The sequence below is a fragment of the Diabrotica undecimpunctata genome, chromosome 6 (assembly GCF_040954645.1).
Source record: "Diabrotica undecimpunctata isolate CICGRU chromosome 6, icDiaUnde3, whole genome shotgun sequence".
Lineage (NCBI taxonomy): Eukaryota > Metazoa > Arthropoda > Insecta > Coleoptera > Chrysomelidae > Diabrotica > Diabrotica undecimpunctata.
This window is the reverse complement of record NC_092808.1, coordinates 125,631,988-125,647,547: the sequence shown is the minus strand read 5'-3', so window position 1 is coordinate 125,647,547 and position 15,560 is coordinate 125,631,988. Positions and strand designations below refer to the sequence as shown.

At 31.9% G+C, this 15,560-nt stretch overlaps 1 protein-coding gene across 1 annotated transcript in view; it reads left to right on the top strand.

Moving 5' to 3' along the window:
- The window catches only part of Rrp6 (exosome component Rrp6), a 45,268-nt gene that overhangs the window by 3,882 nt on the left and 25,826 nt on the right, over window positions 1–15,560 (top strand). Inside the window, exons 3-5 of the mRNA XM_072535303.1 lie at window positions 2,651–2,838; window positions 4,594–4,924; window positions 10,005–10,352. Coding sequence (XP_072391404.1) covers window positions 2,651–2,838; window positions 4,594–4,924; window positions 10,005–10,352 — 867 coding nt within the window. The remainder of the gene's footprint in view (window positions 1–2,650; window positions 2,839–4,593; window positions 4,925–10,004; window positions 10,353–15,560) is intronic.

Genomic DNA, 15,560 nt, shown 5'->3' with positions numbered 1-15,560 from the left:
AAAAAGCATGGCTAACTAGAAATGCTTTTAGATTTTGTTCAAAGCATTTAATAGTGCCAAGATGCATCTTATGTATCAATGACATGTCACTGAACTTATTAAAACATTTGATCCCAATGTAGCTAGGAGCATGCTGTGTGACTTCCAGGTGGCAAAAAGGCTGATTTATGTTATCCTTTAGGCGTGTGTTATGTGGATGCAGATCAGCGTTCCTAAGGAATGTTTGCTCATGTTTTTTTATATACAGTATTAGCTGTAAAATATATAGGCTAGGAAGAGTTAAGATGTTAGCTTTTATAAATAGTGGCTTACATGATGTAGGTAGTTGGTGATACTTTAAACATAGTTCGTAGTATTTTTTTGAGATATAAAAGCTCTATTGATATATGGAGATGAGTCCCAAAATATTAAGCAGTACTGAAGGACTGACTGCACCAAGCCATAGTACATTAGTTTTAATATATGGAAGGATACAGTATCCCTTATATTTCTAATTACATAACAACCACTACTTAGTGTCGAGGTTACTTTATCTATGTGATCTTCCCAACTTAGCTTTCAATCTAGCATCAGTCCTAAAAATTTTATTACTTCAGCATTTTGAATGGACTTGTGATCAATATATAGATAACGATCATAGTCAGGAGCTATTTTCTTTGGTAAAAATCTCATGAAACTGGTTTTTGTTATATTTAATTTAAGGCTGATGTCTTTGCAATACTTACTAAATTCCTGAGATGCTGTATTGCCCTTGCTAATAAGCTGATCAAACTGATGATGTAATATAATGAAGCTTGTATCATCTGCATATTCAATAATTTGACTAGGAGTAGTGCAAACTTGGTTGATATTGTTGATAAAAACAATAAAGAAGAGAAGATCAAGAACCGAACCTTGTGGTACTCCCACAGAAGACTTCATTGGGTCTGATAGTGCACCATCTAATATTATTTTTTGCAAACGATTTGACACATTTGATCTTACCCAGTCATGTAGTGTACCTCGAATTCCCTTGCCTTCCATCTTCATCAGAAGCAGCCTGTGATCCACCATGTCAAAAGCACAACTGAGATCATAAAAAAGACCCATGTTCTGTTTTGCATTAAGAGCTTCATAGATACAATTAAGACAGTCATCAACAGCACTTACAATAGATTTGCCTTTCCTGAACCCATTTTGGACATCTGACAGTAAATGAAATGCTTCTAGATAGTCTGTTAGTCTTTAATAGAATGCCAGTTTAAACAACCTTGCAATTTGACTGGGTATACAAATCAAACAATAATTCTCAATATTACTTGCAGAACATTTATTTTTAAAAATTGGAAATCCCTTGGATTCCATTATATTGGGAAATTGGCCTGTCATAAAAGATTCATTGATTAAATGTGACAAGGGTTCACATATATGACTGGCAACATATCTTATAACCTTACCATTGATTTCATCTAAACCTTAGACTAGAACTGTTTTCAAAGACAGATCATAGGCACTTGGACATTGATATAAGAACACTAGTCTTAAGATGGTATAACTAATATCCATAATATAAAATAACAAAAATATCACTAAATTAATACGGTATGTCTTCCACTTTGTTATATGGATTTGAAGTCTGGACTTTAACAGAGGAAATATGGAACCGAACAGTACTTTTGGAAACATGATGCTATCTCCACATGCTTAGAATTTCATGCATTCATTGTGACTCAAACAACACCAACATAAATATATAAATATATTATACTTAGCGCATATGGTGCGCCATGAGAAATACCAACTAATTTTGCAAGGCGAGCTAGAAAGCAATATAATCCTCCTATTGGATCCTTTCTGTACAAAGATTAATGCTTTCAAAAGACAACTTAAGAATCTAATTATCAATCTAGATATGTGATATTTTTTTAACTTTTGTGATTTGATATACTGTTTTAATGTACAAATTTTAACTGTTTACTTGTTTCTTTGTTATTGTTTGATGTTTATTGTACATGATCTTTACTTTTTACTATTTGTTGTATTTTATTGTAAATGGTTCTACCGTTGAAATAAATAAAAAAAAAAAAAAATTAAATAATCAAGGATGTTGTAGGGCATTGTGGCTGAAGAATATCAGACATTGGGCAGGAATGGCAACTGTACATTTATTTATTTGAAACATGAACAAACACTAATGTAGCAATAATATATTTAAAAATCGATCGATACCTTAAAACAGACTTAAAATATACATGGAATATGTAGAAAACATTTTTGTATATGAACGTAATATCATTACAAAAATTACTATATTTAAATAAAGAGAATAATAAGTGAATCATTTGAAATTATTTACATGAAAGCATTTTCGTGTCTGCATTATTTATGAAAATACCCTAAATGTCAAATAAGTGAATTTAAACATAACCTAATATAATCTAATATGATCTAGTGTGTATAAAATATTACACTTTTCCGTAATGAAAATAAATTAATGTATAAATCTAAATTGATATCAAGACAATAGTATATACACGTAAAACATAGACAAAAATATTACCTAGCTCTTAAAAAAACATGAAAAAAATCTGCAAGGAGGCAGAAAATGGGAGTTTTCTTGTCATACAATATTAAAAATGATAAAAATAATAACACTATATTTTTATTTCAGGTTACCTCACAAGATCCTAAGAAAACTGTTACATTGATTGCTGCTAAAAATGTAATTAGACCACAAAAATTCTTTAAGGATAAAATTATTAATAGTAGTAAATTTCCTTGGGAACCAAGGATTAAAATCAAACCTAATTCAATAAAACCTTTAGCTATCTTTCTGGAAGAAACTGAAAAAGGAGAGGAGTGAGTCAAACTTATATCTTAATCATTACCTATTAACAGAATAAAATATAAATTTGCTGACACTATTACTATGTCCTCGCGAGTGGTAATGAGGACAGGTTCTATTAAAACTTCTGACTCCTGCGTTTTGAGTTCTTTCTTTATAACATATTGGGTAGTGGAACATCCTTAATATCATGTTCTGATAATACTTTCGTAATCACCCAATTAAAAAGTTGTGTTTGGTATGCCACTTCATCTTCATTTGTTTATTTGTTTTATTGTGTTTAATTAACAATAAAATAAGCCACACATCACAGATTGAATAATGCAATAATGAATTTGTAAAATTTGAACATTCTGTAAAGAGATGTTTCATACTCAATCATGGAATAGATTTAACAAATATCCTACTATTTAGACATAAGGGAAAATTTGGTATAATTGCTTAAATAAGTTTAAAATGACTCTTCTTTTAAAACTTTGCATTTCAAGGAAAGTCAACATAACTCAGAACACTCTGTACTTAGATATAGGGAACCTTTATGAAACTATACCTTATTTTTTGTGGATAATAATAATAATCTTGTGTCCCATAAGAAAAAATATAACTTCGATACACGCGATTTACTGGTACACCCCGTATATTCCAAAATAATTTTAAAATGTAACGTTTATTAACCTAAAAATTATTAATGTAATTTTTTTTTAATATTCTACTCTTTTGCTGTAATCTTCCATCCCGTTAGTGGTGACTAACCCTGTATATACATTTTTAATGTAACCAATTATTTTTCAATTAAAGCATCAATAAAGATGTCCAGTTTTACACGATATGCACACATTAAGAGCACCATACAAAATCTTGGTATCAGTGTACCTATACATGTATTAAAAGACAGTCTTTACTGGAATGAGCTTTTAGTTCAGGTGACAATTCTTCCAAAACCGCCTGTTTTGAACTTTTAATATTCATTATTGCAACTGGCTGAATGACTAATGTCTATGCCATTAAAAAAAAATCATTATACTTTCGACAATGCATTTCGTCCTTCATTTTAAGAAAATTTCATCTGAAGCTATTTTCTTGTGGTATCTTAATGCAATTTACTATTTTTATTGGGAATAAGCCATAATTTTACTTTAAAATAATCTTATTTTACATTTAGATTTCCACTTTAGAGATTTCCACTGCGCCACCCTCATCATCTCGTCCCATTCCTCTTGCCACACCATAATGAACCTCTCCTTTCTTCTTTTAAACATTCTCTTGCTACGTCTTTATTTCTTCTCTTGTATACTCTTCCTCTTTCTTTAACTAGCACGTGCATCGGAATACACCCGGTGATAACTCTCAGCGCCTCAACAGGGACTGTCCTTTTTGCACATGCCACCCTCAACAGACTCTTCCTATCTGCTCAGGTGAGCTGTCTTGTGAATGAAGGACACTCCTCGGTCTTGGGAGATTCCTTGGCTGCTAAGCCCGTGAAACCGGTCATCAACAACTATATTCCATAATGACTGTGACAATATACGCTAATGATGGTATCATTCTTTATTAAATCTGCAAACATGCCTACCAAATCTTACTTTTAGATATTTGCAGAGAACTTGGCAACCGACAGTTCATGTCGATTGCATTATCTTCTATAGATGAACTACCTTTTTCATTGTTTTCAATCTATACTACTTTAGACCACTCTGTAGTCCCTGATAATTATTTCTTACTTTTACTTAATTTATTTATGGCTATATTATAAAAAAAATAATTTTTAGATATTCTCATCCTTATGAATTTGAATTGGACAGATTCACACCATTGCCAATACAGTTAAAGAAAGAAATTCCTGTAAAACCACTACCTGTGGAAGACACACCCTTAATAGAAATTACGGAAGAGGGACAATTGGATGAATTGGTAGAAACTTTATTAAACTGTCAGGAATTTGCTGTAGACGTCGAACATCATTCATATAGAACTTTTATGGGTATTACTTGTTTGATGCAAATTTCTACTAGAGAGAAAGATTATATAATAGATGCATTGTCATTAAGAGATAAGTTATGGATTCTTAATGAGGTATTCACGAAGCCAACAATTGTTAAGGTAATATGTAGAAAAATTGTAGATATATATTTATTATTTCGTTAAGTCTGTACCACGTCATCAATGATATTTTTACATGGTATAACTAACTGCTTATAAATTTCCTAACAATAATTTTAGAATTATTTTAATTTATAGAATTTAATTTACAAAATTTATGAATTTTTGGTTGAGTTACTGAAAGTACAAGCTGAATATAGCCGCAAATGCCAAAAATATTTGGGTTTGCATTGTTGGGAGGTTTTTATAATGCATATGTTTTATGCTTCAAATATAAAGAGAGAAAGCTTTTAAAAACTACATTTTGATTATACTATTTTATTAATTATGCAATTTTTAATTTATATTAAGCAATAACGAGTAAATATTTGTCTTTTTGGAGAATAATTGTAAACATCTGTTGTAATCAAATAAAACAAATCCTTAAATATTAGCCGTCGAGAATTTAAACCACGATTAAAAATTTGTAAAGACACTAACGGTGAAATTCTACATGATAAAAACTCAGTTCTTAACAGATGGGCACAACATTTCAGCGAACATCTAAATATAAACGATATTGAAGGAGAGTACAATATAGAAAATGAACAAAATATACAACGTCAACTACACAGTGAAGACCCAACAAGAAGAGAAGTGTCAGATGCGATCCTAAAACTCAAAGACAATAAAGCCCCAGGAATCGATGACATCTGTTCGGAAATGTATAAAAAAGGTGGTGATCAACTTTTTGCAGCAATCCATAAACTAATAGTACTTATATGGCAGAATGAATGGGTACCAGAAGAGTGGCTGAAGGGAATAATATGTCCATTGCATAAAAAGGGGGATCAACTGGAGTGTAAGAACTATAGAGGCATTACTCTGTTAGCATCTGCGTATAAGATCTTCGGCAATGTATTATCTGAAAGACTTAAACATTTTACAAAGGATATTGTTGGTCAATATCAATGCGGATTTACTGCTGGAAAGTCAACTACACATCAAATTCAAGCACATAGGCAGATTCTAGAAAAGTCATTAGAATATAACATAGAAACACACCATCTCTTCATTGACTTCAAAGCAGCCTATGACAGTGTGAAAAGAACTGCATTATATAATGCAATGATAGACTTTGGGATCCCACCTAAGTTAGTTAAGTTGTCCCAACTAACAATGCAAAACGTAAGCTCATGCGTTAGAATTGAAGGAGAAAACTCTATGTTCTTTGACATTAATAATGGTCTAAGACAGGGGGACGCGTTGGCATGTCTCCTCTTTAATATTGCCTTGGAAAAGGCAATCAGACAATTAAATATTAGAATGAATGGAACTATTTTTAATAGATCGACGCAAATTCTCGCATTCGCTGACGATATAGTTATAGTGGGCAGAAGTATGAGAGACATGGTGCAGTGTTTTACAAGGCTTGCGGACGCAGCAAGTGAATTAGGACTTGTGGTAAACGAGGAAAAAACCAAATATATGTTGGTTTCTAAAAACCCTCGAAATATCCAACAAAGAATTCAAATTAACAACCATACCTTTGAGCAAGTCAAAGAATTTACATATCTTGGATCGCTAGTAAACGCAACAAACACGACAAGCGACGAAATAAAAAGACGCATAGCAATAGCAAACAGAACTGTTCACGGCCTCCAGAGACATTTAAAAAATAAAAATATAAAACGTGCACTAAAGCTTAATATATACAGGACCTTAATAAGACCAGTTTTGATATATGGGGCTGAAACGTGGATCTTATCTCAAAATGATAAAAGACTTCTTGGTATTTTTGAGAGAAAAATTCTTAGAAAGATTTTTGGGGCCGTAAATGAAAATGGGCTATGGCGTTGAAGATACAACTTTGAACTGTATCAGTTATACACCGATCCAGATATTGTGAAATTCGTTAAAGTGCAGAGACTTAGATGGGCTGGACACATTGCTAGGATGTCAGATCACGAATACACGAAGAGATTAACATTTTCAAAACCAGAATAATTGTCAAAAACCAGAGTAATTGCCAAAATAATTTCTAATAATTAACTGCAATTAATCTCCAAAGAAACAAATATGTATTCATTCTTGTTTTATATAAATCAAAAATTGCAGAACATAATATAAACAAAAAGTACTTTTCTAAAGCTTTATCTTTTTATATTTGAAGCATACAGCATCTACATTATAAAAACATGCCAACACTGCTATACCGAAATTTTTTGTTCCATGTTTGACATTTACGGCTAAAATAAGCTTGTACCTTCGGTAAACTCAATTGAATTTTTAGAGATTAGTGTCTAAAAAATATTAACTCACATTAAATATTATTTAAAAAACAGTACATGGCTAACAGGAACTATTGGGACGAACATGACTGCCTTTGTACTTCTGAATAGTTGAATAATAGTAACCTTACGTTTTTCTTATTTCGTAATTCCCCACATTCTTTACTATACTATACTAACTATACTAACTTTACGGCGGAGATGTTAACAAGAATTATTACCGAGATATTTTATCAATAGATTAATATGACACAAACGCCTAAAGAATGAAAATAGAATTTTAAACATCAATAATTGAAAAGAAACTAAATACAGGAAGAAGCCTTATAACGCTTATAGACTTACATTAGTGGCAGCTATGTACGCCGTTGCTCCCGCTTGGTGGCGCTAGTGTAGTTGGGTGTCAATGTCATATAATATTATTTATCTATGGTTAACGTTATGACAGTTCGTGAAGTTTGTATATGGTGTTTTTGTTTACGATTTAATAAATAATAAATTATGGCAGAAAAATACGGATCTTGGACTGTTTGTGCGTTAAAAAACGAATTAAGGAGAAGGAATGCCAAAGTTACTGGAAAAAAGGAAGCCCTTATCGAAAGTTAAACTATATTAATCATCTTCTTAATGTTTTATTTCTATAGCTCAGACCAAAATAAAAATATTTATGTTCATCTGAGTTTTATAGTGAAGTATTTGTATTTGAGTTTGAGCTAATACAGTCATGTAACATAAGAGTGGTGAATACTTTTGTATGTTAGTATATTATATTAATTTAATATAAAAGCATACAACAGAAGTCTTTACTTCATTTTAATATGTTATACCTATGGCATACAGACAACTACAAGGTTTTCCCTGTTAAATTCTTAGTAAATATGGCTGCAACTAAATATTCCAGAAAAACATAAGTATTTTAACAAATACGTGCATTTATGGTCGGCACATATTTATTCCTTCTTTTTGCTAGAATCCACTTTTTTGTCATCAGAATATCTTTGGGAAACCTGTGTCCTGATGTTCTCGATGAGCACAAAGGCACAACACAACATTGAGACATTTTATTTTCTCAAATTAAATTCACACGGTCAAATAAACGCAATATTTACTTACAAGTAAATTGATTTGAAGAGTTGACGTGACCTCCAACTACACAAGCGCCACCTACGTTGAGCTTTTCAGATTAGCTGCCATTATATGGTAATGTACCAGTGATAAAGCTATTAGATCAGGGAACTAACCATTTTTAATTATTAAGAACTCCACTGTATCATTGTGAATTGAATTCTATCAAGCGGATATGGGCACATATAAAACATGAGGTATCGCAAAAGAACATAACCTTCAAATTAAAAGATGTCAAATTATTATTAGAACAAACCATACAAAATATAACCGCTTCCAACTCGCAGTCTTACATTAAACATGCACAGAAAGAAGAAGATAAAATGTGGAACGTACACACGTGTGTTTATGTTCTTATTGAGCCCATTATTATTACTCCAGGAGAAAACAGTAGTGATGGTGAATTAACATCTGAAAGTGAATCAGTATAAACAGATTTATTTTAAATAATAACTAATATAGTTCTAGTAAATTTGTTTTTTTTGTCGCTGTTGTTTTGCCATTCGCAAAGTACCTGTGAGATCCTTCGTCCTACGAGGTTATAATATTGTAAGTACGTACCTAATAACTTTATTATTATTATGGCAAATTTGTTTCTCAAAATTAAGGTTTACATTAGGCTGCTGGGTCTATTCTTATTATTATTTTCTGTAAAGCAGTTGGTGTTTATATTTGAATATGAATTTTATTTTAAAAATATAAATAGGTACATAAGATCATTATTCCAATATCAGTACGTTTAAAAAGTCTAATGTAAAGCTTTCCTTTCGAATTAGTCTTCACAATGATTTCCCTTATTTTAAAAATTCACGTCACCATTGAATTACACTCGTCTCTCATTTCAGGCTCATTTCATCGATCATTTTAAAGCGATGCCCTGACAATCCTATTAAATTTAAAATATAGCTGGCGTTGAAAGTTGATTTCCCCAAAACTCATGAATTTCTTCTTGGCTTGGGTATGATTTATTTTCATTTTCTATAGTGGAATTAAGTTTCCTATAAAACCCCTTCTCTGCATGCTCAAAAAGTATATTGTCGTATTTCCGGTTGTTACTAACCTTGTACCTCCTCAGGCGGCCTGAGTAAACACATAGTTTTTGTTTTAATGTGTCCACGCATTGTTAAGGTGTGTTGTTTTCTGGATCATGTTGTGAGTGTCTTAGTGCTCAGCAATATCTCTTCAGCTCTCTTGATGATTTTTTTACTTCTTATTCCTCGAATGTATTCCGTTATTTGTCCAATGTCCATACACAATGATTCAATTTTCCCTTGCAGCCGTTTTTCCCAACGTGCATAAGATCACGAATGGAATAGATATCGAAAGGAATGCTATCATTCCTTTCGATATTAATACCCCGTTGTGTTCTGATCTTAATTGCTCATAACATTAGCAATTGCTGTTGCTGCACAATAAATCAGCATATTCAAATATTCTCGTATATATTTGCTTCCACGATGTAATTGGGTAGGACTTCGGTGTTCACAATTTGTAACAATGCACATAGTTTCTTACAAGAGTTTATTTTTGGTAGCGGTGGTCTGCTAAGTGGGTTTGTCCCATTAAACTCTTGTACGGCACTTTTCATTTCACTTATCAGGCTATCGTGCAACTTGTTGTTATCTATTTTATATATATATATATATATATATATATATATAAATATATCTATTTATTATTTACAGATTTTCCATGGAGCCGAATCAGATATTCAATGGCTACAAAGAGATCTATCAATATACGTCGTCAATATGTTTGATACCTATCACGCCGCAAAACAATTAGAGTTTTCCGGTCTCTCTTTGGCGTATCTAATGCAGAGGTACTGCAGTTTTGTCCCCAACAAACAATTTCAGTTAGCTGATTGGCGGATACGACCTTTGCCCGTTGAACTGAAGAACTATGCTAGAGAGGATACGCACCATTTAATTTATATATATCAAATGTTGAAAAATGATCTTTTAAATAAGGCCAATGGTTCCGAGAACCTATTACTTTCTGTAATAAATAAGAGTACAGAGACTTGCAAACAGGTAATTATATATATATATATATATATATATATATATATATATATATATATATATATATTTTAATATTTTACTAGGTAATAGAATATAATAATCTTTAGATTTATTAGTTAAGACATTGCAACTAAAATAATAAAATGTGTTAAATCCTCTGTGAGTCCATGCTATCACATTTGCAATATAATCTTATTCTCCAAATCAAGCGTTTCTGTTTATACATGATCGTTTGTACATTCTGTTTATACATGATACTATGACTTTTGATGACAATGCAGGGAGAATTCGCAGAACTCATCTGATATAATTAATACATCTGTAGCAGGTCTCATATACTTGAATGTACTCTTTTGTCACTTACTTTGGTTAAAAAATTTATACTTCAATAAAATCTTGTAACACATCGTATATTGCTGTACATACTTCTTCTATAAATGGAAAGTGGCACAGATTATACTCATTCAAAAACCTGGTAAAGATCCAAAATATGTCAACTCATACCGACCGATTAGTTTACTCCCAGTTATTTCAAAGGTTTTTGAAAAACTTCTGTTGAGAAAAATCAAACCAATATTGGACAAAAAGTGTCTTATACCTGACCATCAATTCGGATTTCGTAACCAACACGCTACAATAGAACAAGTTCACAGATTATACACAACAATAAGAACTAGTCTCAAAAACAAGAAATACTGTACTGCAGCCTTTTTATATGCCTCTAAAGCTTTTGACAAGGTGTGGCACACAGGTCTTCTCTACAAGTTAAAGAAAAACCTACCTTACACTTACTTCAAACTGCTTAAATCGTACCTTACAGAAAGAAGATATCTAGTACCCACACAAAACTCTACCTCATAAAATCTGGTGTACCTCAGGGTAATGTGCTCGGACCGATCTTGTACCTGTTATATACGGCTGACTTACCAACAAGCAATAATCTTACGCTTGCAACATTTGCAGATGATACTGCTTTCCTAACATCTCATAGTAATCCAGTAATAGCATCAGAGATACTGCAACTACATCTAAACAAAACTAATGAATGGTTTAAACTCTGCAAAATTAAAGTAAATCTCTCAAAGTCCAGTCATATTACATTTACTCTAAGAAGAGGTATATGTCCACAAGAAAACCTCGATGGATATCCTTTACTCCAAGAGGATGACGTAAAATATCTAGGCATTCATCTGGACAAAAGATTAACATGGGCCATATATGGACGAAAAGACTAGAACTAGGAATTTTATACAGAAAATTTTACTTTATACTGCGAAAAAACTCGCACCTATCCTTAGACAACAAGCTGCTGATATACAAAGTTATAATAAAACCCGTTTGGTCATATGATTCGCAGCTCTGGGGATGAGCTAGCAAATCTAATGTTATGAAAATACAAAGATTTCAATCTAAAACTCTAAGAACAATCGCTAATGTCCCTTGGTATATCCAGAATGACGCTTTACATAGAGATCTCCAAGTACTAACAGTCTCTTAAGAGTGCAAAAGAATTTCTGAACAATATCTAAAACAGGTTGCGCGTGCATCCTAACACCCTGGCATACAATCTTCTTCACAACCAACAAGCGAAGATATTAAAGCGGTATGATTCCTTGGACCTACCAAACCGTTCCTGACAGTGCCTGCCAGTAGTGGAAGCCTACACCTTCAACAGCGCCCAGCCATTGTGATCTGTGCCGTTTTTAGTATTCGTGTTCGCGTATCTGTGTATGTGCGCATCCCACCGGTAAACAAGCTAATATTTTTGTTATGATGTTTTGGTTACTGGACCTTACATCTCTCTGACAAACAATCTTCGATGTTAATAATAAAAAAAAATACTTCTATAAAAAGCTTTAATTTTTAGTGATATTGCTGGTCGCATCAATGCATGTTTTTTATGGCATCCTGCACTTTTTACAGCAGCTCGTCGAATTTTTCTTCTTAAATAGTTTCTATACTCTTTTTTATCCTCTAATGCTAGCCCCTTGAGCAATGTTTCTGATGCTCCCAATCTATTTCTTCTTAGCATCCACTGGCTCACCCAAAAAAATCGTTTTTCATGACTTTTGTTTATATACAGTCCATCTAATGTACTGTATATAAACAATGGTATCATGTGACGTCACGGGCGTCATAGCCCGTGACGTCACATGATACCAACACGAAATATTTAGGCGGTAGGTGTGTTCTTTTTTAGAATCACTTTGCCGAGTACACTGGCATTACAGCCACTAGACATATTTTATTATATACGCGTAGAAATAATATTTAAAGATGTCTATTAATGTTAACTTAAAGATATACACAATAATATGTTTAATTTAATTTGTATAAATGCATTATAAAGCGTTTTTATGAAGAACATTTGTTCGGAACACACTGTAACTGTAATCGAACGAAGGTGAAATTTTGGTATAAATTGGTAACACTTATTTGACATTTGTTGTGTTGACACTTTAGTTTTGTTTTTATTATTTACTATTAAGAGGCTACATCAGCGCGTCATCACTATTAATTCGAGAAATAGTAGCCGCACCGTCTTTCGAAAGTTCTGCGAACCTTTGGCAACAGTGCGTCGGCAGTACGTGAGACTATCAAAAAGGAAGGCACAATATTGTGATAATTATAATAATTAGAGTTCGGATCGTATTTAAAAGCATAAAGAAACGCAAAAAAAGCATTAAAATTTTATGAAAATATTTTATTATTTATTTATTATACAAAAAATAATAAACATAAGCATATAAATTTTAACAAACCTTTTTTTACGAAAATTAGTATAAAACATCTTAGCTTAAGAATTAGTAAGCACCTATCATACATTTAATAATAATATACAGTGTGTTCCAACTAAAATTTGACCCCCCATAAACTCAGAAACCAAGAGTTTTTTCAAAATAAAAAAAAAACTCGTCAATTTGTATTGGGCGCGGGACGAATTTTCATGCAAAATTCATGCCCTTAAATGTAACTCCCTACTGCCACGCATCAACCCCCAGTTTTTTTTTTAAATAGCAAGTGTGGTCGAGTGGCATACCATCTGAAAGGTCTTTTTCCTCTATACGATACTATTTTTTAATTTACGAAATAACTTTGAAGATAATTTTGGCTAATTTATTGGTTGAACATCAGTAATAACAAAAAACATAAAATTTCATTAAATTATCCAATTTAATGTTCGAAATGACCTCCATACAATAATACAGTATATTTTCAAAGCCTCGTCGTACATTTGCAAATACCTTCGGTGTGAATAATGGGCATTCTGTCACAATTATTTGTCGCAACTCTGCAATATCTACAGGCGGAGTGTCGTATATTTTTGATATTAGGTGTCCCCACAAAAAAAAAATCTAAAAGCGAAAGATCCGGTGTCCGATCCACTATATTGGATCCCTTCTGACAATCCAGCGCCCTGGAAAACGTTGATTCAAAAATTGTCTTACGCGTATATGATAATGTGGGGATGCCTTGCCCTGTTAGAAAGTCATTTTATTTTTGAAAAGATTATCATGAGATTCCAATGTGTCAGTGATCAGCGGATAAATACTATGTCTATTATCCTTCGGACACTTAAAGGTTCAGGCAGAATACTAAAATAAATTTAAAATAATATATAAGACAAAATTGTTTCGTTACACTTTGTTTTAATATAAATAATAGTAAAAGTAACAGTAATAACTTTGAATTTTTTTTTAAAACAAGCTTTACTTTTATCAACACTGTCAACAATGCTCACTATGGGGTCAACCTAGTTGCTAGTTGCACAGTCAGGTTGCGTGTCAGTTTGAATGTTGTTAGTTCCACTAAAAATATAACTGGTAAATTCCACAAAATTAATATAGATACTTGCATCATGGTATTTTCAATATTTTGAAAAATTGGTCGATTACTATTCCTGTAAGAACATGTTTATTTTACTATGTTAAACAGGGTGCTCCAAATATCTGATTTCCTTTTGTTACGGCTAAACATTGACATACAAATACATGTTTAATGGCGAGAATACTTTGGTTTTTGCTTAGTGAATGCACAAGCAGTCGCAATATATCATCTAATTTAATAATGTATACATCTAAACAAATGAAGTATAAAGGAAATACTACCCTGGAAATTGCTCTCCAGATCCGAGCTCTACTACTATAAACGTATATATATATATATATATATATATATATATATATATCAAATAGTTTAGCCGTAAGAAATGAACTACAGATTGATGCATAGTGGTGTATAGCAAATAAAAAATATAAGTTCGAAAATATTGCCGCCAATGAATATCTACCTACCGGAAAAAATTGGCGCTTGTACTTTTCTATTTCTGTACATAAATACAGATTTATTACCAATTTCGTTTTCATGGGAAACCACTTTTCACACTTTTTATTTACGACAACAGTAGATTGCTTATAATTACATTATTAAAATTTGTGGTGGCTCTAATTTCCATGACGTGTCCATTTTTATTACAAAATGTCAAGTAGTTTAGGAGATAATGCAAAAAAACAATTTTTATTTTGTAACTTCAAAGGGCTGTAACTTTTTTGTGTACACTTTTGTACTAAGTTAAGTTGGATTCAATAATTTATTTTTGTCCCCGAAATGCGTGATTTAATTTATAAAATACCTTTTTGAAACACCCTGTATACTCGCATTAGAATTTGAAATATGTTTACTTAAAATATAACTATAAAACTCACAATTATTACTAATCTATTTTTTCAAATAGTCCAACAACCTAGTTCTATTATACAAATATAATAAATTCATTTTAAACAAACACCTCTTCACTATGAATCAACAATAACGAATTTCAATATCTTAGAAAATAATATCCATAATCCACATCCAAAATAATATTCCAATATCTGGCTGAACAGATATCGAACAGAGCAGAATCGTGCTATCACTTACACAGAAAACAGACGCAGGTGTGCAAAATGTTATCGCGCTGACTAATTCTCTATGTTGCCAACTCACTCAGTTAAGTTCGATTTCTTGTTATAGATCATTGATTTTAGGTGATTTTACTAATTCCAATGTGACACAAAATCTAAAAATGGGATAAAAAAGTTTATTTGAAGAAAGTGTATTTTTTTGTTTTTCTTAATGGCGGTACGGACTCGTTTTTGTAATATTTTATTTAGTTATAAAGTAATTTCCACAAACTAACATATTTCTCAAATTGGGCTCCGTACCGCCATTCTTTAC